Here is a 24,546-nt window from a genome sequence, read left to right on the forward strand (position 1 = left end):
TCAGCGCTTGTGAGGGACAGCCATTGAGAAAATCAGATAACATAGCCACTAGCCTCCGAGGGGATTAATTCCCAATAATAAGAATCACATATCTCACTAGAAACTCCACTAAGACTCCAAGATCCCTCTCAAAGTCACAGCTATTAAGCCTGGTTTCACCCAGTCTTTTATTTAAGTATTAAATGCACGAAATAATAATAAAAAACTTTTTGGTATATATCTTTTTTTAGGTAATTAGGGCAAAGAAGTGATGTGGAGTTGGCCACACCCACCAAGTCACATGATCACCTAGCCATGCCCACCCGATCACATGACCACCTGATCACATGACCACCCAGCGGCGGCCACCCAGCCAGTCATTAGGACAGAGAGCCCCTTGCTAAAAAATTTGAAGCCCACCCCTGAATGCAACCTAACCCCAACACATATGGAATGACACTTACTTCTTGATACCTGGCAACACCCCCATTAACTGCTGCATCAATTACACCATTCAAACACATTGTAAGTGGATTGATATTCTGCATCTGTCGAGTCTGACACTGACTGATCAATGTCCTTAACTGCTGGTTTTTATTTTCCAATACTTCAATAGCATTCTCCAATGGGCTCATTTCCATCTACACATAATTAACAAAAATGGCAAAAATAAAAACAAAGAAGGCTGATTTGCACTGAAAGTCACAATAATGTATGCTGATTTTCAAGCTATTTCACAGTCCATCATCCTGAGATTTTCATGTTAAAAATATTAGTATTATTAAATTCTCTAAATTCTGGCATTCTTTATGGTTTTTAGAATTACTAATATAATTTATGATTACCAATTGGTATAAGTTCTTAAAACAATATATGGGGGGATTACAAATTACCAAATTATTATTTTAAAGTAGCTGATTATGCATAAATGTTACAATGAATATATTTTTTTCTAATCCAGTTCATTCAAACACGACTATTGTTTTTTTTTTCCTTTTTTGAATAAATTGTTCACAAATCAGTTCCAAAGATATCAATAAATTTTAAGTGGTAGCATATAAATCCAATTTTGGAAAAGTCCATGTTTTAGCTTCTACTTTATGTAAGCAGATGAAAATTACATACAAGTAGAAATGGGGAGATAGCTTTGAAATCTTAACTGCATTCATATATCATAGGAAGCGCACAATTCATTTTAATCTCATTTGATGAACAAGCCATTTCTTAATTTGTATTTTTATTTATAAGATTTGGCTGATTTATTTATTGACTGTACTTACTAGATTTATAAAGCCATCCAATTCAAACAAGTGACTCTGGGCAACATACCATATCCAGAAAATAAATAATAAATTAAACCCCATTCCACCCAACAACATGAATTCCATTCAACTGGCTCCAAATGTTTAAGGGAAAAGTCAAATCTCAAACTCTCAACCAAAGTTGAGGCTGTTAGGTCTGGTGCCGCATATAAACCATAACCACAAACTGAAGAATTGTTAGAGAAACCTTTCCCAAATAAGTTATCCACAACTCTCATCATTATATGGCCATATTAAAATACAGAAGTGTTTACTATTGAACATTTAACTGTAGCCAAAATTTTAAAAATAACTCTACATTTTAATTATTTAGAACCTCCAGATGTTATGAATATATTTTGTTATTTATTCATATAATATGTTTCAATAGCTTCTCATAAACATTGAATGAGCCATACTAAAAATATAATTATATCAATCCTAATTACATAGCTACAATTCAAGTGCCAGTTCATCACACTTCTAAATGAGTGTTATTTAATAAATTCCTTAAATAGGAATTCCAAAGACCAGAAAACTCTGTAAGAATGATGCACTTATTCTATGATTAAGGATGATTCTGAAAAAAGTTACTGGACAACATTAGCACTAGGGCTAGTATGAGAATATTTTGGTATTCAGATATTAGAGCAACATATTCAATATACCATCACATATTGTACTATTTATTAATCAACATAATAAAGGAGTACAATATCATGTTGCACCACAGAACACAACATCTTTAAATTTATTTCACTGTAATTATCAATTCATTTTTACACAAGTTTCAAAGCACTAATAATTCTATAAACAAATTTCTTCCTTTCCTTTCCTCTCTGACTCCTTAGACCAAGTTCAAAATCAGACTTGAGCTTTATTGCTATTTGCTATTTTTTATTCTAAAGTAAGCAATTTAAAGCAGCCTGCAAAATATATTTGGCATCCAATATTCTACGATAATAATGGAGGGTCACCTATTTTTCCCAGCTTGTACTCACAATTTCACGTTTCTCCACTTCAAACCATCGGGAAATTCCTGGCAAACTCTGCACCAAGATCAAAGTTGTTCTCTCTACCCATAAACTCTGAAATAAAAAAATAAAGTGTCATTTAGGTATTCTATTTCTGGAGTGAGGCATCATAAAGTTGAGTCCTGGAACATGTATTATAATAATTTATGTATTTAATTTTGAATGACAAAGAGGTAGAAGGAATATTTATCAGTTTATTTAAATAAAACAGGATAGTAACTTTCTTGACAGCAACTCAAAAGTGATTTGGCCCAGCATTTTTCTGAGATTTTTTCCCCAACATCTCAATATAACCTACATTATTAGCAAATTGACTCCCAGCCAAGTACTAATCAGCCCCAACACCTCTTAAATTCCAAGCTCGTTGAAAGTTCTTCAAGTGCTGCCTTCTAACATAGAAGATAGAAATAAAATTTTAAAAGATTTTGATAAGTTAAAAAAAAAACACCAAGAATAACAGAATTCAAAGAATGGCAAAGATGTTGGGGACTCATTATTTGATAAAAGCTTGAAGGAACTGGAAGTGCTTAGCATAATAAAGACTCAAGGGATGGTGAAAATTCTTGGTCTCAGAAAACTCATGATCCACTTCTAAACATGGCAAAGTTCATTTGCTTAAGTTTTAGACAACACATACTCAAGTCTCTAGATCAGAGGTCCCCAATCCCCGGTCTGTGGACTGGCACCGGTCTGTGGCATGCCAGAAACTGGGCTGTGCAAGAAGTGAAGCCCCATCCATGAGTTGCAGGCAGCACATGAAACCACACCCCCTGCAATCTGCAGAAAAACCTCTCACCACGGAACCAGTCCCTGGTGCCAAAAGGGCCATTGGGGCCATGGCTCTAAATGACTCTGCTAGTCAGTTTGACAGAACTGTGTGCCTCTGGCTTCTGTTTGGTAATTTAGCTTAAAGCCTTTCATCTTTGCTGGACCTAGGTTCCTTTTCTTTCTTAATCAGTACTATCAGTCCTCATCACTATTTCTTGTTTCCATATAAGCTTCTTTAGATATGGCACGTGGCATTATTAGGAATGATTTGTAGCCACAATATCGCCAATTTCACACCCTTTCTAATTTATGTCATGTGAATTTGGCATACATTAATTCCCTATATGATGTGGAAAAAAACCAATTTTCATTTTCTGAAATAACAGGAAAAGAAAAGTATGTATTTAACATATAACAAACCCCAGTGAGTCATCTAGTTTTACTTTTCATTTCTATGAATTCTTCTGGAAAACTATGAATGAATTAAATATTTGTTAATGAGAATTAGAATGATAACATACCTTGAATTCATTGTCTTTGTCTTTGGTCCCTTTGTGAAATGGCCTGTCATATCGGAATCGCCAAATATTATTTACTTTATAAAAACTTTTGATATTATCTGGAATGCCTTCTCTTTGCAGTACATCCTGGCTTTCAGGAATTGGTGTCACAGCATAGATTTGCAGATCTATGTATAAAATGTTAAGTACTAAGTAAACAGAAGAAGATGCATTTGCTAGACAAAAGAAAGCAAGGTAAAGTGCATAACAGATAAACAAGCAATACTTCTTTTCTGATTTGGAATTTGCCAAAGCAGAATATCTGGAAAAGAAAAATATGAGTTCGCCTATCTACATAACAGACTAGGACACCTTGTGTGAAAGAAATACTACTATTAATATGACCACAAACTAAGATCTTTAGAAGGGAACCTGCCAGACACATTATCCTGTGTCACTCCTTCATCTTAAGAGTTCTCTATGCAACCAGTTTTCTTTCTGTTTTAGAATATCCATTAGGACAATATTAAGTCATTAGCCAAGCATTTAAAGTACAATGATACTACTTTTTTGTATATATTCATTTTTTTTATTTTTTAAAGCATAAGCTACCTTGAGTTTTCATTTTAATCAAAAGGGAACTTGTAATTCAGCTAAATATTTTTGTTGCTATTATTTTCATTTTTTTCTTTTAGTCCATTTTTCTGTTAGCATGATCATGCTGATCAATGATTATGTCCCATCAAGTAATTTTCATCTCCTAGATACCACATAGATACTCTGCATGACAATCTGTCCCTAATCTGCTCTTTTAGGTTTGGTCATCCAATATTGCATACGTTTCTTCTGTAACTGTCAATTCACCTTACTCATCTGTTTCTTTCCTTTCCTTCCACCTTTCCTTGCATTAGAGCTTTTTTCTGAAAACCCATGCTGATACTACATCACTATTCATGTATCTCCATTTTCTTTGTAATATCATGACATCACTTTTGCATCTGCTATCAGTATAATTTAATTTCCTTTTTTTAATTTACCTTTAAAGTAAATCCAGATTTGTACTGATGGAGCAGATTTTAAATGTGGATTTTACACACACTGCTCCATTTAAAGTTAAACTAGTAGACATTAACATGCACAGCTTTAAAACAATAATAGGGATACACTGTGCCTCCGCTTGAAAGATGGTTTCATCCGGTTGATTGGCATGTTGCATAGCAATGGCATGTGGAAACTCATTTAACATCCGCTGTTGAAAAGCCTCCAGACGCTCATAATCATGTCCTAGGCAAACAAATTCTTTGTTCTGCATAATAAGAAAGAAAATAAAGCTCTTTCTATACATAAATGTGGACAGTTTCCTCTTGTTCTAAGATTCTCTAGCAATGTTCTTCCTTTATAAGTCTTTCAGGGGAGAATTTTGTCTTCTACTTTCAATTACATTCTATCCCTATTAAAATATAGGGTAAAAAAATGCCCCACCCTTTTATTTTGGAGGAATTGTAAGACAGAAATACCCTTGAAAAAGAATTCAAGAGAAACAAAAGATGCATTAATATTAATTCCCAAAATAAAACAATATATTAGAGTACTTGCAGATTTTTGAACTTTGTTTCTTTCAAAAATAATTTTTGTCTGTTAGTTACATGCATTACTAGGGCCAGTTAAATATTCTTTCTGTTAGACACATACCCCAAATAATGATTAATCAGATTTTTATTGAAAGAATTTTAAACTGAAAAGTACCAGTTTAGATGGAAAAGAACTAAACATTTACATTTGCCTTCATATTCAAAATCCATTGGTTGCCACAGTGGCTCCCAATTAGTCATTCCATTAGAGAAGCAGGCATGAATCTCACAAAACAGATTACAATAGCAAAATGATTTTTTAATGTAATCCTATAATGAGGAATCACAGGGTTAATATATTAAAACTGCATTTTTTTGTGTTTGACTGATAATCTCAGAAGGAAAAATAGAATAGAAACAGACAGTTCTCAACTTATGAATCAGCAATGGACTTCTGGCACTAAGCAATATTAAGTGGGTTGTGTTGAATATGGTAATGAGGAGGAAAGCCGAGGAGCGAAGGCTTCCCTCTAGTCTGCCATCTAGGCGGGAAAAGAAGTAATTTAAATTGATTGGTCCACTTTTCCAGGTGGGAAAAAGAGGTAATCTCAGTGGCTGAGCTGTCTGATAGCTCCCTTTAAAAGAGGGAGCTGTAGGACAGGCAATTCACTTCTTTGTACCAGTCTACTGAATAAAGAGCTGTTTGTCACTAGCTGAGAGTCTTGCCTCTTCCTCGACCCACACTTAATACTGGCAATGAAGGTGGGATCTGAAGACAACAAAGGAAAAAGGAGCTGAATTGAACTGGGCATCCTGGTGGCATCAGTGGCCCCCCAAGGCTGTGTGCTTTCTCCACTTCTCTTCTCGCTATATACCAATGACTGCATCTCAAACAATCCATTTGTTAAAATACTGAAGTTTTCAGATGATACAACAGTGATTGGTCTCATTCAAGACAACAACGAATCCGCATACAGACAGAAGGTTGTACAATTTTTCTCATGGTGTAACTGGAACAATCTGGAACTGAACACACTCAAAATAGTAGAAATGGTGGTAGACTTTAGGAGAAACCCTCCCATGCTACCACCTCTTATAATACTAGACAACACACTATCAACAGTAGAAACCTTCAAATTCTAGGTTCTGTCATATCACAAGACCTAAAATGGACACCTAACATCAAAAACGTCATCAAAAAAAGCACAACAAAGAATGTTCTTTCTGCGCCAACTCAGAAAGCTCAAACTGCCCAAGGAGCTGCTGATCCAGTTCTACAGAGGAATTATTGAGTCTGTCATCTGCACCTCTATAACTGTCTGGTTTGGTTCTGCAACCCAACAAGACAGACACAGATTTCAGAGAGTAATTAGGACTGCAGAAAAAACAATTACTACCAACTTGCCTTCAATCGAGGACCTTGATGAATGTATCTTTTATCTTATGTACACTGAGAGCATTTGCACCAAGACAAATTCCTTGTGTGTCCAATCACACTTGGCCAATAAAGAATGCTATTCCTATTCTATTCTATCAGCAGCAAGGCAAGAGTCTGCATCGGCCATTCCAAGATGACCACACGTCCCATCAGCTCCATACAACCCAGCTAAAGAAGATTGGCAATCATATATGGCTCAATTTTAGATGTTCATGGAAGCAAATGAACTTCTGGGACTACCAGACAATAGGAAAAGGGTGATTTTCCTAAACTACTGCGGACCAGAAATTTTCAAAATGGCTAAAGCCCTATTGGCACCAACAGACTTACAGACAGTAACTTGGACAACACTTCAGAACATGCTATGAGCACACTATGCACCCACAGCCTCAAGATTGGTTAAGCAACATGAGTTTTACCACAGGGATCAACAGGAAAGTAAGACAGTCAATGACTTTGTTGCAATGCTAAGAGAAGTCACTGCCGACTGCAAATTCCGTAATCTAGAGGAGGCAATGTGAGATAGGCTCATTTTGAGTTTGAAAGAGGTGTTTATTAGCTAAGTCTAGCCTCACGTTCCAAGCCACACCATAGGAAGCCAGGACATGAGTCCTCCAATAAGTCAGCAGCCGCCATACAGAAATCAAGCAGTGCCCATCACTTGCGTGGAGCAGTCACCATGCATCACGAGAGCACCAAGCATGAAAAATCTACAGAGGAGGAGGATGAAATTCACTGCATTCACTTCAGTAAGAAAGTTGGAAATTCGGAAGTGAGAGAGAGATCTTTCTAGTGTGCTGATTGTGGGGGAAATCACCCTAAATAGGCATATAGATTCAAAGATACCACTTGCCAAAGATGCGAACGGAAGGGGCACATAGCAAAAGCTTGCCAAGCAACCCAGCCAGCTTCCCTCCACCAGAGACAGACTGTTTCCCCAATGCGGCCATATGTTTCACAGACGGGATTCCGGAAGGTGCCGTTTCTAAAGCACCAGTGAAGAAAAGACCAAGTCACACAAACAAGAGAAACTCAGCAAACAATCATCGGGTACTCTGATGCGAATCACCCTAAGAAATTCCATGTCACAGTCCAAATTGAAGGATCTCTGTGTGACATGGAGGTGGACCCAGGGTCATATATGACCATTGTGTCCTGGCCAACTATCAAGTCCTTGTGCAGTATAATGAGACTCTACCCCTCATATTAACCTGAGATGCCTCCTTGTTTGGTATCAGAGCTGTTCTCAGCCACCGGATGCCAAATGGGAATGAGACTCCAATTGCATTTTACTCAAAAATTCTATCGGTAGCCGAATGAAACTACAGCCAGCTGGACAAGGAGGCACTGGCTGCAATGGTGGGGGTCAAGCAGTTTCATGAATACTTATACGGAAGGGACTTTGACTTAATTATGGACCATAAACTACTCCTAGGATCACGGGGGATCACCCCACCCCAAATATCACCGCGAATGAGGAGATGGACAATTTTTCTGGCGGCATACAAGTACCGGCTGATCCATTGGCCGGGCAAAGCCCTAGGACACGCCAAGGCCCTCAGCCAGTGCCCACTACCAGAATTCGTAGAGGACCCTTCCCCAGTTGCACCCATGCTATTCATTGAGGACATTGCATCTGACCCTGTCACATCAGCCAAGATAGCAAGACATTCAGCCAAAGACAAAACTTTGGCACAAGTTCTGAGCTGGGGTTGGAGGGGGTGGCCTGAGGGACCAGTGGGGGGTGATTTGAAACATTTTCAAACTCGTCAACCTGAATTATCAGCCCAAAAGGGGTGTTTGTTGTGAGAGAACCGAGTCATTGTACCACAAATATTAAGAAAACCGGTATTAGAAATGCTGCACATGGGGCACTCTGGCATTGTCAGAAGGAAGGCATTGGCCAGGAGCTACGTTTGGTGACCAAGTATGGAGAAGGACATAACGGAATGAGTTGCTGTGTGTATGCCTTGTCAGGAGTCCAGACCAGCACCACCCACTGCACCTGCATACGAATGGGAGTCCCCCAGACCACGATGGTCATGGGTGCACATTGACTTCACAGGACCCATACAAGGTCAAACATTTTTAACAATTGTAGATGCATATTCCAAATGGCTTGAGGTAATAATCAAGACCACTACAATGGCAGAACCAGTCATCAAAGTGTTACAGAGACTTTTCTCCACTCATGGCCTACTGGACATTGTGGTATCTGGCCCTTATTCACAGCAAATCAATTTGATACATTTTTAGCTGAACATGGAATCTGTCATGCTTTGTCCATGCCATTTCATCCATCAAGCAATGGTCAGGTGGAGAGAATGATGCGGTCAACCAAAGAGGAGCTAACTCAGATGGGTCCAGGGGGCTGGCAAGCCAAAATTGATAAGTTCCTTCTAGTTCAGCACATAAACCCTAGCACTGACACAAACAGGAGCCTGGCAGAACTGCTAATGGGCTGAAAGCTAAGGTCTCAACTAGATAGACTAGATCCAAATTACAATGCAGAGGTACCCACTGTTAGGGATAACATTGTTTACCCTAACTGGTTTGGGTAAAAAAATAATAAATAAGTTATCATGGTTTGTTGGTTAAAGTGTGTGTAACTTTAACTACAAGAATGTAATTAAGGGTGTGGTTGTAAAAGCACCATAAAAGAAGCAAGTCAATTGCAGCTCTCTCTCTCTGGCTTAATGGTCCCTAATTAGTGGATTGATTGATGACTGCGCTTTTCCTTACTGGAACGGAGGAGAGAAAGGAGTGTTGATTTCTCAACGGAGAGAAGAGAATACGGACCGATTTATTGTAAGTGAACTGACATTGGCTATTCAACACGGACTTTGCAAATTGAGTATCCCCGACTGGACTGACTGAAATGATACACGACTAATGGACCGTTTATTTTGACTATGCTATAATTCCTAATGGAATAAACTATATTTTTGATAGCACAAGCGTATCTGTTTTTTACTGCGTGTTAACTAAAATACAAACTTATCTCACACATTTATCTGTCTGCCTATCTGACTACGCTACACATTCTGTTTAGTTTGTTTTCCTTAACACTTGTTGGGGAATTCAGGCATAACACCCACCAATTTGACCAACCAGCACCAGTCATTTATTATAGGGGCCTTGGTGTATGCCCACAACTATACAAGAGGTGCAGCCTGGGTCCCTGCCAAGTTAATCACTATTACAGGTCCCTTATTGAGTGGAATTAGAAGACAGTAAGATATGGAGGAGGTATATTGACCAACTCCAGGGAGGCTTGTGACACTTTGTTCTAAGACAGCCAGAAGGGGAGACAGCCCTAACAACTAAAATCCCTATACACTCCAAACAATAAACATCTACACTAAGCTCAAACCCGAATCTTCAATGCATACACACACCTGAAGAACCAGGAGTCCAGCAAGAGTCCTTGGAAAATCGTTTCCAGTGGAGTCAGCCACGAGCCAAGAAAACTTCCAGGTGCTTCCATTGGCTGACTCCAGAGTGGCAGCAGGCTTGACTTCCCAGGCCGCTGCCACTGAACAAACTGAGGTTCAGTAGCAGGTCAGGTCGCACCCACCATAGCCCCGCCTACCTGCGTGACTATGTCAAGTAACTGCTGATTGAATAACACCCTTTCCAAGAGGGGATGGGTGTTGAATATGGTAATGAGGAGGGAAGCTGAGGAGCAAAGGCTTCCCTCTAGTCTGCTGTCTAAGCAGGAAAAGAAGTAATTTAAAATGATTGATCCACTTTTCCAGGTGGGAAAAAGAGGTAATCTCATTAGCTGAGCTGCCTGACAGGGAACTGTGGGACAGGCAACTCACTTCTTTGTACCGGTCTACTGAATAAAGAGCTGTTTGTCACTAACTGAAAGTCCTGCCTCTTCCTTAACCACACTTAACAGGTTGCATCCAATTTTATTATCATTTTCTCCCTGGGCTTTAAGGGAATCCCACTTCCCCCATAGACTTTGCTTGTCAAAAGCTCCTGGGAAAGGCAATCATGAAATCCCAGGCTGCTATAACCATCGTAAATACATGCTAGTTGTCAAATGCCCCAATTCTGATCACATGACTGCCGAGATGCTGCAATGGTTATGAATCAGTCTTTTCACACCAACATAACTTTGAATAGTCATTAAATAAATTGTTATAAATCAAGGACAATTTGTAGTCTGTTTTCAGGCCTCTCACCCCCAGCTCCTATGAAAAAACATAACTATGGTCTGAAAGAGATATTTTACTTACCTTAAAACTGAGAAAGCAAATCAATTAATAAAGCATAATTAATCACACAAGAAATTACCGCAAGTGATTTTGCTTGTAGCCATTGACAAGAGTATTCTGATGTTGCTAAATCCCACTTTTACTCCAATGCTGCATTATGAATTCTTTTTTTTAAAAAACAATCCAATAATATATACTTCATTTGAAGTGTAGTTTTTTATTTACCTTTTTTTCTACTCTAGGAACATCAAGTTGTGCAATTTAAATAAGATTTCCACATCTTTGATGTATTGTATTTCTTAAATTGGTCATTGTCTGGTTATCAACCATCATGAATTCATAAAGAAAAATACTAAACTTGCATGAGGAGAATTGCTTGGATGGAAGAAAGTGCGCAAGGAAATTGTTGTGGTTTGCTGGCAGCTGGTGCAGATGGCAGTGGAATCGGACAGTGGGGAAGAAAGGGGACCAGTCAGGGAGTCTGGAGAGGATTCAGATGAGGGTCCTGCATCTGATACGGGGATGGGCCAACACTATCTGGGAGTGGGTTGCTGTCTTTGGAGTCTTTGGAGTCTAGCAGCAGTGAAGCAGAGGACCCAGGGGAGCCTGTTCCCAGTGCGCGTGTGTGCAGAGCTGCTAGAAGGTAAGAGCAGCTGAACCAAAGGGGCAACTCAGGAGTAAGGCTGGGAGGAGATTGCCCTTCCCATAAGAGATAAAAGTCAGGCCTAAATGATGAAACCTTTGCAGAAAGCAAAGTAGTTCGATCAGTTTCGAGTCCTCCTTGAAGCTCTGTGTACTTTGGTTGATTTTTTTTACTGAACTTCAGTTGGTTTCTTTTATAGTTAATTGGATACTTCTGTTTTTGGCAGCATTCCACAGAAAGGTGTGTGCTTCTCTTGGGGGACTGTTTAAGATTAGTTCTGACTGGAAATGGAAACAATTCCCAGTGTTGCAATAAAATAGGTTTTGCTTTTAAAACAAGTTTGTGATTAATTATGATTTACAAAGCCTGGGTTAGAACAGAAATACTAATAGCACATATTTAGATATACTGAACATAAAAAGAAAGCGATAGATAGATAGATAGATAGATAGATAGATAGATAGATAGATAGACAGACAGACAGACACAGAAAGACAGACAGATATTATGAAGTGTCTGTGTAAATCTTTACTGAACACAGAATGAAAATAAGTTTCTTAGCATATAGAGTTACTATAGTTACTAAGTATATTATAGTTACTAAGGAGTGCCTTTGACAATGACTGTTTATAGTTAAAACACTAATGAAAAACTATAAAGAGGAAGCAAGGAAAAATCATAATGAGGTGAAAGGTGACTTTGGGGAAATGAAGTAACAGATTCAGAATATGGATGTGAGCTTAGGAAACTTTCAGCAAATGATAACAAAAAATTAACAAAGGATTCAGAAAATAGAGGACAAATCAGAAGAAGCCGAGAAAAAAATGGAGGAAATAAATAAAAAATGGACACAAGCAAATAAAAACCTGGAGGAGACAGTCATAATTCTAGAAATGGAGAAAGTGGCTCATTTCTTAAGATTCCAGAATATAGAGGAAGAAAAAGAAGAGGACCTCCTAGAAGTGATGATAGAGTTGTTGGCGGGTGCCCTAGAGATAGGGAAACAAGAGATTGCGGGGGGGGGGAGATAGATGAAATATTTAGAATCAACATGATTTATGCAAGGAGACATAAGGTCCCTAGAGAAGTGCATATGAGATTCGTTAAAAAAAATCAACAAGACATGAAATATTAAAAAGGGTAAGAGATGATCTATGCAATATAGAGGGAAAGAAATTGTGGTTCTGAAAGGAGGGTAAGAGATTCACGGAAACAGTATCAATTTTTGACTGTTAAACTGATTAAAAGAGCAGTAAATTTTAGATGATTGATACTGCAGGGAATATTAGTTAATTGGGACAATAAAAGATATAGATTGGACTTGTTAGTTAAGGCAATAGAATTTTACAATAGTTACATTGTCACAAATGAAGGAAAAGAAACAAGAGGAGAACTGGAATGTAAAAGACAGGAGGAATTAACAGGAGAAGAGAGAAACACACAAGAAGAAGGAGAAGCAGAGAAAGCAGAATGAGAAGGAGCAAGGGCAAAAGACCAGAGACAAATAAGACCAACTAGGAGAATAAGATATATATATATATATATATATATATATATATATATATATATATATATATATATATATATATATATATATATATATATAAAGTAAAAGGAGATGGATGGGGAAAATGAGATGTTGTCAATAAATAAACAAATATATGCAGATGAAGGAAGAATTTTAATGCTTGAAATAGTGATGAACCAAAACCAGATATTTTTGATAGCAATATATGCACCGAACAATAGACAAGAAGAATTGTATAAAAAACTACACAAGAAGATATTAGAAATGGAATATCAAAATATTTGTGTTATAAGAGATTTCAATGCAATTGTAGATGCAAAACTAGGCCATAGGAGCAGCAAGACAGGAAAAAAGGAAAGAAAGATACCCCCTAAGACATTTTTTAAAATGGCAGAAAAACTTGTATACAGGACACATGGAGAGAAATGAACCCCGGGGAAAAATCAATACACATTCTACTCAAATAGACATAAATCATGGTCCAGAATAGAAATGATATGGATGTCACCTGAACTAAGAACCAAATTTCAAGAGATAGAAAAGAAACCAATATATGGGCCGACCATAACCCTATAAAAGTAAGCTGGAAAGAAGAAAAGAAAAGGCTGAGATGGACATTGAACCAATCTATACTAAAAGAGAAAGAGTTATGAAAACAATAGTAAAAGAAATGGAATTCTTCCTCAAAGAAAACACAAAAAAGATACAACACTGCAAAATTTATGGGATACAACTAAAGCATATATTAGGGGATTAGCTATAATATATAGCGAGAAAGAATAAGAAAAAAGCAACATCAAAAAACATTAAGAGAACATGAAAAACTTGAATCAGAATTATAAATAGATCCACAAAAGAAAACTTTAAAAAATCAAATGGAAATCATAAAACATAAATTACATCTGATAGAAAAATAAGAATTGGCGCAACAAATTAAAAGAGCAAAACAAAACTTTTTGAAAATGCTAATAAGCTGGGAACACGGTTAGCCTATAAACTGAAAAAAAAAGAGAGAAGAAACTGATAAGTAAACTACAAGATGTGAAAGGAAACCTACAGTTTCAAAAAGATAAATAAATAAATAATTGAGGAATTTTATGAAAAATTATATGATAAAGAAAAAATCCTGGAGGAAAAGATAATACAATACTTGGGAAAAGCTAAACTACCAAAAGTGCCTGAAAACATTAAAATTATATTAAATGAAAAAATAAAGATGATGGAGCTGATGGAGGTGATGGAGGTGATAAAGAGACAAAACAAATGATAACTCCCCTGGATGGACTACCAGCAGAAATATATAAACATTTACAAGACACACTGAGTTTACAATGAAGTATTGCTAAGATGCCAAACACTTGGATAGAAGCAAATATTATCTAATCCCGAAAGAAGACTCAGACCTCACAGATAAAGAACTATTTATTTATTGAATTTATATTGATGCCTATTCTCTCATGGTGACTCAAGGCGGCTTACAGAATATAAAACCACATTTAAAACAACAAAAACTAATAAAAAGAATCAAATAAATTAATATAGTAGGATATAACAAAACCACCCCCACCCTGGTGAGAGCAGATCACATGAGCCATTTAATGGGCTCCATCCTGCTCTGGGTTCCCCAGACCTGCTGGCAGAACCAGGTCTTCAGCACCTTCTGGAAGAGTATTAGAGTATTAGCGCGGGCCCTTCTAATCTCCTGGGGAATAATGTTCCAGAGAGAAGGAGCCACCATAGAGAAGGCTCTTCTTCTGGGTCCCACCAGGTGTATCTCCCTTGGGGATGGAACCCACAACATTCGCTGCCTGCCCGCTCTAATGGATTGGGTAGATGTGACTGGCAAGACATTGTCCCTCAGATAACCTGGTCCCAAGCCATGAAGGGCTTTAAAGGTGACAACCAGCACCTTGAATCGCACCTGGAAGCAAATTGGCAACCAATGGAGCTCCCGCAGGAGAGGTGATACATGTGCACATCAGGGTCTGCACAAAACCATGTGGGTCACTGCATTTTGCACCAACTGGAGCATCCAAATGCTCTTCAAGGGCAGCCCCATGTAGAGCACATTCAGGGGTGGGATTCAACCGGTGTTACTACCAGTTCAGTGACTACATTTTGCGCTGCACACGCGTGTAAAAAACCTTAAGCTGTACCACTTGGACAGCTGAAAAGTGCTATGCGCAGGTGCGCAGCTTTTGAAAAGCCACTTTTTTCCTGCTTTTTCAACCTCAGCTGTGCCGTGCAAAACAGCTGAGGTTGAAAAAGCAGGAAATAAAGAGCCCCGGCGGCCAGGTGGGCCAAACAGCAGCAAACACAGAACCGGTTCGGTGTCTGCTGCTCTTCAGAGCTACTGGTTCTATAGAGCCAGGCAGAACTGGTAGCATCCCACCCCTGAGCGCATTGCAATAGTCAAGACGGGAAGTGACTAGGGCATGAGTGACTGTGAATAGGGACTGATGGTCCAGGAAAGGGCACAACTGGCACACAACCCACAGTTGCGCAAACTCTTCAAGCAGGAGTTGTGAGTCTAGGAAAACCCTTAGATTATCCACAGGATCTGTTTGGGGTAGTGCCATCCCATCCAAGGCCAAAGGTGTCAATTCTCCCTGAGCCAACGAACCCCAAACCCAGAGCCTCTCGGTCTTGCAAGGGTTTCGTTTCAGCCCATTGCTCCCCATCCAGCTCCCTTACAGCCTCTAGGCACTGCGAGAGGGAGGGCACAGCATTACTATAGGCCAACGTCACTATTAAATTCAGATTACAAAATATTTGCATCAAATCATGGCAGAGAGACGTAAAAGATTTTTAAATGAATTTATTCATCCAGATCAAAATGGATTCCTGCCAAAAAGACAAATTAAAAACAACGTAAGATTTATTCTAGATAAATTCTAGAATACTGTAGATATTAGAATACTAGAAGATAAAAGAGAAAGAAGACACAGGCTATTTTCAAACATGGGACTTGTTTTAACAAATGGCTAGACAACAGAGGTAGAAACTAGGATCTGGGACAATAGTACTATGTAAGCAAATTAACACAGAAACATGCCGTTCACAAAGCACATATTATGTAAAGAGAAAATGTATAAATAAATGATAATTATAATAATGAAAAGAACTTGTGAATTCTCCAGCACTGGAAGTTTATAAGAAGAGATTGGACAATCATTTGTCTGAAATGATATAGGGTTTCCTGCCTAATCCGGGGGTTGGACTAAAAGACCTCCAAGGTCCTTTCTAACTTTGTTATTCTACGAGGGCTATCCACAAAGTAGATTACGTTTTCGTCTGTAGCAAGAAGGGGTGGAGCTAGCGCGGCCATCTTTGGTCTGTGCGTCCACCGCTCAGTCTGCAAAAACATGTTTCTAATTCTATTATCAAGTTGTCAATACAATGTACAGGAAAACCAATTAAACTACCTTCTTTTCTGGAAATGGAGAACAACCTACTTGGGCAGACTTTTCAAGATTTTACAGCATGTTTTTCATTATTATCTCACCAGTTCTCAGTTTGTGGGGGAGGGTGTTAATCTCTGTGACAAATGGAAAATAGTTCCTAGCCATCTTTTTGTCATTTATGAAAACTGCATGAAACAGAATTAATCTTGAGAAGGAGCAACATCAAGCAGAATACTATAAGCAGCAGAATACCAGAAGACAGATGAAAATTTCAAAATATGTTTAAATGTTACACACAATTTTATTAAAGTGCTGTATATAGTTTTTAATCTGTAAATGTTCTAATAGTATTGGCCTAACATTGTCATGCATGTTAACTTTTGTATTAAAAATTCCATACTCACCCGTAAGAAAAATGGAAATTTCTTTCCATAAAATCCAACTCTGAAAAACTCTGGCTCCAAACGTTGCTGATCCATAATTTTATCATATAAAGAAGCTTCCATCAACTGTGTGGATTTAGATAAATAAACAAATGAGAAAGAAGGACATTTTGTGTACTTTTTATGTACTAATCAAAAGAGCAAAACAAGAAATATAATTCAACTGTGATCTATATACCTATAGATATCAAGAAATTATTTCAATCCAATGGTTATATAAAAATGGTACTAGATAGAGTTTTGGATTTATCAAAAGAAACAGCACTTGTTTGGCTCCTCCTTCATTCTCTCTTTTGATTTGTATTCTTTTTGTATTCTTTTTTTGTATTCTTTTTCAATCATACACGTATGGTATACTATGGTGTTGTGGGGATTCAAAAGTTCAACTGAAGGACTCCTTCAAAGCTATTTCACAAAGTGCTATGGCATAGCACTTCATGATGCAAAGTGTTATATCATGTTGCTTTAACTTCGTTCTGCTTTGCACAGTTACAGGAAAAATGAAGGAAGTGCTACTGTTTGCCAAAGGTTTAGCGTAGAAGCAATGATGGTTGCATCCTCTGGTATGCTTGCCAAAGGAGAAGGAAAAATGGTGCCATCACTGAAGTGTTACAGAGCTCATGTAGTCACTTCCTCCAGGTTACGCAGAAACTTTCAGCAAGTACTGCAGAAGATGTGCCATTCAGTTTCTCCAAATCATTAACTGAAATACTTTGGCGAGCATTATAGAAGACATACCACACACCTCCTCTAACATAGTTTGGATCAGTGGTGGGATTCAAAATTTTTTTTACTACCAGTTCTGTAGGTGTGGCTTGGTGGGCATGGCTTGGTGGGTGTAGCTTGGTGGGTGTGGCAGGGGAAGGATATTGTAAAATCTCCATTCCCTCCCCACTCCTGGGGGAAGGTTACTGCAAAAACCCATTCCCTCCCCCTCCCACTAACCTGCTTTCCAGCTCCATTCTCTTGTGCAGGGCAACAAAAGAAGACCCAGCCGATCAGCTGGGACTCGGGAAGTAGAGAATAGATGGGGTCGGGGCCAGGCAGAGGTGGTATTTGCCGGTTCTCCAAACTACTCAAAATTTCCACAACCGTTTCTCTAGAACTGGTCAGAACCTGCTGAATACCACCTCTGATTTGCATGAATATTTAGCAAGCTGTACCAGAAAACACATTAGTCTGCCTTTTCTGGCTTGTGTTTTGGTGCAATGCCTATAAAAACCCTCTCTTCTATTTTTGGCAAATGACAAATAGAATGTGATGAGCAATTGTTTAAATCAAAGTAACTCAGGATTGATTTTGTGACTGTGGTCTAGACCTCTCATTTCCTGGCTCTATAGTCACCGGCTATCAGATCACTTGTGTATAAAGACAAGAGTCCAGTCAATTGCTGCTCAGTTTCCTATAGACTGTATAGCAAACCACCTTGCCTCTGAAGATGCCAGCCATATTTGCTGGTGAAACATCAGAAGCTCTGTAATGGTTAATGGTTGCTAAATCCTGAAGCCCAACACTGCCCAACAGATATCAGCCACGAAAGCCTACACTCATATAACCCTAGATTCATTTGCACAATCCTAGTTTGTTTATTCATTACATTTTTAAAACCATCCAATAGCTGAAATTCATACAATAGCCATTGATACTATACCTTAAAACAAGACAGTATCACACTTACATTCTTAGTTTCACCCATAGAAGATGAATAAATTTTATATCTCTGTTTGATTATCAAGTACCTGATTCAGCTGGAACTGACAACCCAAAATTAATAAGGCAGGCGCCTTGGGCATCACACAATATTTTTGCCTTTTTAAGGTTACTATTGTCATTTTTATCTACCTTTGCTTCAAGGGATCATCTTAAATTCAGAGCTATCCTCACTGTGGGTAAAAATGTAATATAATTGTGAAAGACTGTACTGTATGAATAATATTTATATTTTAAAAATTCAATTTCATTACCCGCATCTTGCTGAGATTTCTGTAGTCATAATAGCTTTCATATTGCTCAGCAATCTTCCTACATAAAATAATACCATTTTCCCAGCACTGTAGACAAATAAGAAAGAGAAGGTTTCATCAGAGAGAAGAATCTGAAGGTTTTTATCTGTTCCAAACAAATTTTCAAGTGTCTCCTGTTAGCAGTTCAATCTCTACCTTAACAATCACTAATATTATCCAAAAGGAAGGGAACAGTGCTTATGAATATTGTCAATACATTAAATATAATTAAATTTCACTCACAGATGTTCAGAACAACTGACTTGCCAGGTACCTAGACTGTCTCATTCATATACTATTGAATTTGCCATGGGCAAAGCTGTGCACGTAGCCTTATTCAAATATTTGGTATATGTAGCATAGAGGAGAGTCAGAGAAAGTACCACTAATGCTGGTTTAAATCACTTTGCTCCTTGAAGCAGAGCTTATATATAGGCTTTCCTCTCTACTAGGGTCAAAATCTTTGCTTGATTAGTGCTTGCAACATGCTGTGTCAATGGTTCTGTCTACATTAGGTTGATTAAAATATACATGTTTAAGCAGATGAGCATAGGCTAGGTCCATATGATCAATATTTTTCACGACCCAATTCACTGCAAGGGCACAGAGTAGTTCAATTCTTCTCCACGTATATGTTTTTTAAGATATTCACTCCAAACAGAGTTTAATGTAAAAAAATAGTATTATTTTTCTAAAGAGCATACCACAATTAAAGAGAAATCACTTCTACAGTACAAAGATTCTCAAAATCCATCTCACTATCTATGCATCAGTGTAACTGTTGGGGAAACATTTACATGAAACTGCAGAATGATCCAAGAACTGGGAACTGCTGACACAGAAGACTGAGTCTTAGCTGGAAATGGGCAGAGAGAAGGGCATATGACATTGCGTGCATAATGACATTATTTGTACAAATATATACTTGAGCAGGGGTGTAAAACTCGCACCCCGCAGGCCGAATGTGTCATGTGCAGGCCATGCCCATTCCGGCTCCGCAAAGTCAAAAATCATCGCTATACGTCACAATACGTCATGTGACATGACCGAGTTTGACACCCGTGTACTTGAGTCATGTGATGCAAGTCTGTAACTCACTTATTTGCAAAATGTTGGTTTCATTGAGGCTTCTATCAGACCTCTATGCATGGAAAACTATATATGAAACTGGTATTCATTTATCAAGATATTTGTAATAAAGGCTCTACTTCTCTACCTATGTCTCCCAGTTGAAGAGGGAGGAAGAAAAACAAAGTCAAAGATTCTACAATTCTTTCTTATCCATCACACTGAAAGACGCCACTGCATAAATTTCATAAAACAAAACTAGACCCCAAGGAGAGGCTTTTAGTTACAAAAGGGGTAGGAATACCCACAGGGCTTTTCAAACAATCTTACTATGAATTGCTTGTATAGGACTATTTAGTTTCCAAAGTAATTCAAAATAAAATTGCACACCCTGGCATCCATTTTGCTCAAGAAACAAAAAGCCCAAACCCCTTGCAGAAATAGTGTGTGAATTCTTCTATCCCAATTCATCAGGGGCTTAGAATACAACAGAAATCAAACAACCAGTAGATATATATTAAATTCATAATCAAAACCTCATATTTTAGCATTACAATTGAGTGCACAAAATTTTAGCTAAAACAATCAAATTTGAAATATACTTGTTTTTTTATTGAAGTAGACCTTGTCATTTTAAGAACATCATAGAATTTAAAAATACATAATGCAGGACACAGTAGGTACAAATGTTGGATCAAAGATGAATCATCCTTGTTTTTAAAAAAACAATTTGAACAACTTGAACCTATCTGAAAAATATATATTAAATGAAATATGTGTATGGGGTACAGGTTGAGTATTTCCCTTAAACAGTCAACTTCACATTTCATATGACTATATGCAATTTAATTTGCATATCAAATATGCTGTATCTCAAACAATAGATGGCAAGCAATATTAATAATTAATTGTTCAAAAGAGTGTAGTAGCAAATAAGAAAAATAGCAACCAAAACTTTCTTACTTTTCCCCTGTCAAAATTCTGGATGATCGTGAGATGAAGAAATTCTTTGCGCTGCCATTCTGACTGCATGGGATAGCTCAGGAATTCCCGCAATGGTCTGTCTGACCATTCCAACAGTTCATCATACAGCAAGAGTGTATAGGCAGCCTCTATCAAGTTTTACAAACAAACATGAAACAATTTTAATGTACACACAGTTAACAGAAAAATATGTATTTCATAAATAATTGATACGTTACTAAATGATTTGCTCGTTGGTGTTAAGACAGCAATTGTATATAGATGTCAGGATAAAGTAACGAGAATGAAACCAGCTTTGCCTATTCAAGTTTCTCTCCTTTTCTTTTTTTCTGCAGGAGACCAGTGCTTTTGCTTCCGATTTTATTTAACTGTTATTTAGTTAAATAAAAAAACAAATATTAAATTATTATTAATCTTGACATTGGATTATGGAAGGAGAACGGTTTCATTAACGGTTTTAAGACAGCTTGTTTCAGATAAACTACAGTTAAGTTTAGCCATATTTTGCAGAGTTTGAGTAATGATCAATCAAAAATAGATATAAACATTTCTGAACTACTACTCAAAATAGGGATAACAAGAAAAGAAAGAGGAAATGGGTGAGGGAGATGGGCAGGTTTGATATATAAATAAATAAAATATAACATGCTAAATGCAGATGGAGGATAGTGTAATGGAATATAGGCCAAAGTTGCATGAGTGAGATCTCTTTCCCAGCAAGCAAAGAGATAAAGAAACTTGGAATCTTTGATATGTAGAAAAGTGGACTCCTCCTTCAAGCTGTATCTGGTAGTTATGCACATAGGTATGGCAACGTTTGTTTCTATAGGTGAGCAACAATAAGGAAACTACTCAGAAGTCACTCCTAATGTCATTCTTGGTTCCTTGGGCCTAACAGATAGACTCATCCCCCCTCCCCACCCTAGTGGTGGGATTCAAATTTTTTTTACTACCGGTTCTGTGGGCGTGGCTTGGTGGGCGTGGCAGGGGAAGGACACTGCAAAATCTCTATTCCCTGCCCACTCCACTAACCTGTTTTCCAGCTCCATTCTCCTGTTCAGGGCAACAAAAGAAGACCCAGATGATCAGCTAGGACTTGGGAGGCAGAGAATAGATGGGGGCAGGGCCAGTCAGAGGTGGTATTCTGAACTACTCAAAATTTCTGCTACTGGTTCTCTGAACTATTCAAAATTTCCACTACTGGTTCTCCAGAACTGGTCAGAACCTGCTGAATACCACCTCTACCCCACCCCCAAATTATTCTTTTCTGAGATAGTTGAATGCAACATTCATGTTTACATATTTATTTGCAGTAAGGGTTCTTAAAAATAATGTTATAGCCATCTTTTACATATCATTTATGCTTCTGGGATGGCACCACATGGCCTCCACTGTATGGGGTGGTCAAGGAACAGAGAAAAGAACCAGAGATCATATTTGGGAAGGAGAGCTGGACGCTTCACCTCTCAGCCTCCCTATATAATAGCAACCCTTTTGCACCATCCAAGAAGTGGGTGATCTTTCTGAGCAGCCACAATTCATTGCAACTGATTTCAAAACTGGCACTCACTTCCAGAATAGTGGAAGTGGTTTCTGTGTAAGAAGGCCTTGCAGTAAAAAGGTTGCTTCTTGAAAAAGATTTATTGAAAAGGTAAGTGATCAAGTGAGTGGAGAGGTGCTGCAAGTGTAGGCCTGGGCTAGAACAAGGCTTTCTAAGGTTTTCCCCTCTCTGATGCACCCATGCTCTGCTTAACGACCACAGCATGGCTCTCACCATCATAACTTGCAACCATAATGGGCAGGCTACATTACAGTCATAAGTCAACCTATATCATAATGGTCTTCAGCAGGGGTGTCAAACTCGCGATGACATGTTGTCATGTGACATATCGCAACTTTTCCCCCCTTCACTAGGGTGTGGCCAGCATATGATGCATTTGGCCCACAGGCTGCAGGTCGTGATTTTGAAATTCCTGGTTTACAGTATTCATACAGTATCTTATCCAACCAAGTTATTTTGGTACCTGAAGAATAAAATGTGCTTCTCCCACTTCCTGAGATAGAACAATACATCATCATCCAATTTTTTCTAATAACAGAGATCTAGGTAATATACATTTAGAATATTTCCAAAAATATTTTGTCCAGGTTATGTGAAAAAAAATATTTACCTGTAAAGTTTTGTGCTTTTAGGTGCAGATCATATAGTTTATGTATGTACCTAATGTACATCTCTTCTTTATTCAGTTCTGTTTTATAGAAATTCTGGAACCAAAGAAAATTATGAAATATCATTACAACAGATAATATAATTATATTCTACAATCACCCAGCTCAACTCTGCTGCTCTCTGTCCTGAAAAGGATGTGAATGTTTGTTCACAAATCTTAAGCAACTATTATATATTTTAAAAATTAAATAAAAAAGAAAGGAATACTTGTATGTGTGATGACCCAAAGTATACCAGAAATATAACAAAACCCAAAACGTAACTAAAAGTCCTTTAATGCCTTCAACTTGGCTTCACTGTTTAACTGTTCACAGTGGAGGACTAAACTATTTTCAAAATAGCATTTCAAAGGAAAGAAACACAGTTCAAATTCAAAGAGCTGATAACGAAGCAAAAAACTAAAACAAACTGCATTGAATAAAGTTCCATGACAGACCAGGATAGATAATTGCCAACTTCAGGAAGATAACCAGGGACAGTCCATTGGAAGAACGCCAACCAAGATAAACCTTCTTTAGAAATAAAACACTAATTGTCTCCAGCGGCTGTTAGCATGCAGATCCAAACTCTTATGCAAATCTCCCACCTGCAACCCATGAAGGGGATCATGGCCCTCTCCTCCCAAGTAGACCATGTTTTACCCTGATCCTCTCCTCCCTGCATGCCCTAGGATGGATAGGGGATGGGCCTGGATCCTCCTCTGACTTCTCAGCCGACCTCTGCCCTTCCCCAGCTTCCTCCACCACTTCTGGAGCCACACTTCCACCCCCTGTTGGCTGTTCCTCCTCTTCCTCAGAGTCAGTCTCCACCAGGGGCATGACAGTATGACTGACATATGTACATAACATATTAAAAATCCTAATTGATAAATAGGCTACTTTCCTAAGCTTAGGCATTTACAACCTCACAACATACCCCCACAACTACAATCACTAATTATATTATCAGAAGTAGTGGAGCTGTTGTTTGGTTGTTTTTCTTCCTTGCTTGTCACCATTTTTAAAGTGTAGAAATGGGAACAGAATAGCCTAAGGAAGGAAGGAAAGGAAAAAAACTTCTTTCAAAATCATGCCACCTAAATTCAGGAGCAGAATGGCTATTTGAATGAGAGGTCAAGGACAGACTGTCAGATGCCTCTCACTCCCTTGACCATCTTTTTAAAAGCAAAAACAATATTTAGGTTCCAAAAAAATCTGCCAAATGTGATATTCATGATTGGGAATTCAAGGGCCTGAATGCTTTGTCCAGCTTTGTAACAATTTTACTGCAGTTCTGGACTAAAGCTAATGTTACAGCTTTAAACAAATTGAATGGTATTGCAATAGACAACCTATATAGATTTTGGGGGAATTTATGTTGATTAATTATTTGAATGACGAAGCATATGTTACATGTATGTGACATAGAAAGTTCAGCAATACCTGAC

The 24,546-nt window shown here is 38.0% G+C and overlaps 1 protein-coding gene across 4 annotated transcripts in view; it reads right to left on the reverse strand.

Annotated features, from left to right (window-relative positions):
* The window catches only part of DOCK4 (dedicator of cytokinesis 4), a 368,535-nt gene that overhangs the window by 29,532 nt on the left and 314,457 nt on the right, over positions 1–24,546 (reverse strand). For all 4 annotated transcript variants that reach the window (XM_087969279.1, XM_087969278.1, XM_087969280.1 and 1 more), the window contains 8 exons: positions 23,062–23,155; positions 20,870–21,018; positions 18,800–18,886; positions 16,797–16,901; positions 4,747–4,888; positions 3,604–3,770; positions 2,282–2,368; positions 444–620 (listed from right to left, as the gene is read on the reverse strand). In XM_087969279.1, coding sequence (XP_087825405.1) covers positions 444–620; positions 2,282–2,368; positions 3,604–3,770; positions 4,747–4,888; positions 16,797–16,901; positions 18,800–18,886; positions 20,870–21,018; positions 23,062–23,155 — 1,008 coding nt within the window. The remainder of the gene's footprint in view (positions 1–443; positions 621–2,281; positions 2,369–3,603; positions 3,771–4,746; positions 4,889–16,796; positions 16,902–18,799; positions 18,887–20,869; positions 21,019–23,061; positions 23,156–24,546) is intronic.

The sequence above is a fragment of the Notechis scutatus genome, chromosome 6 (genome assembly GCF_049901735.1).
Source record: "Notechis scutatus isolate UNSWTSFEM ecotype Mainland chromosome 6, rNotScu1.2, whole genome shotgun sequence".
Classification (NCBI taxonomy): Eukaryota; Metazoa; Chordata; class Lepidosauria; order Squamata; family Elapidae; genus Notechis; species Notechis scutatus.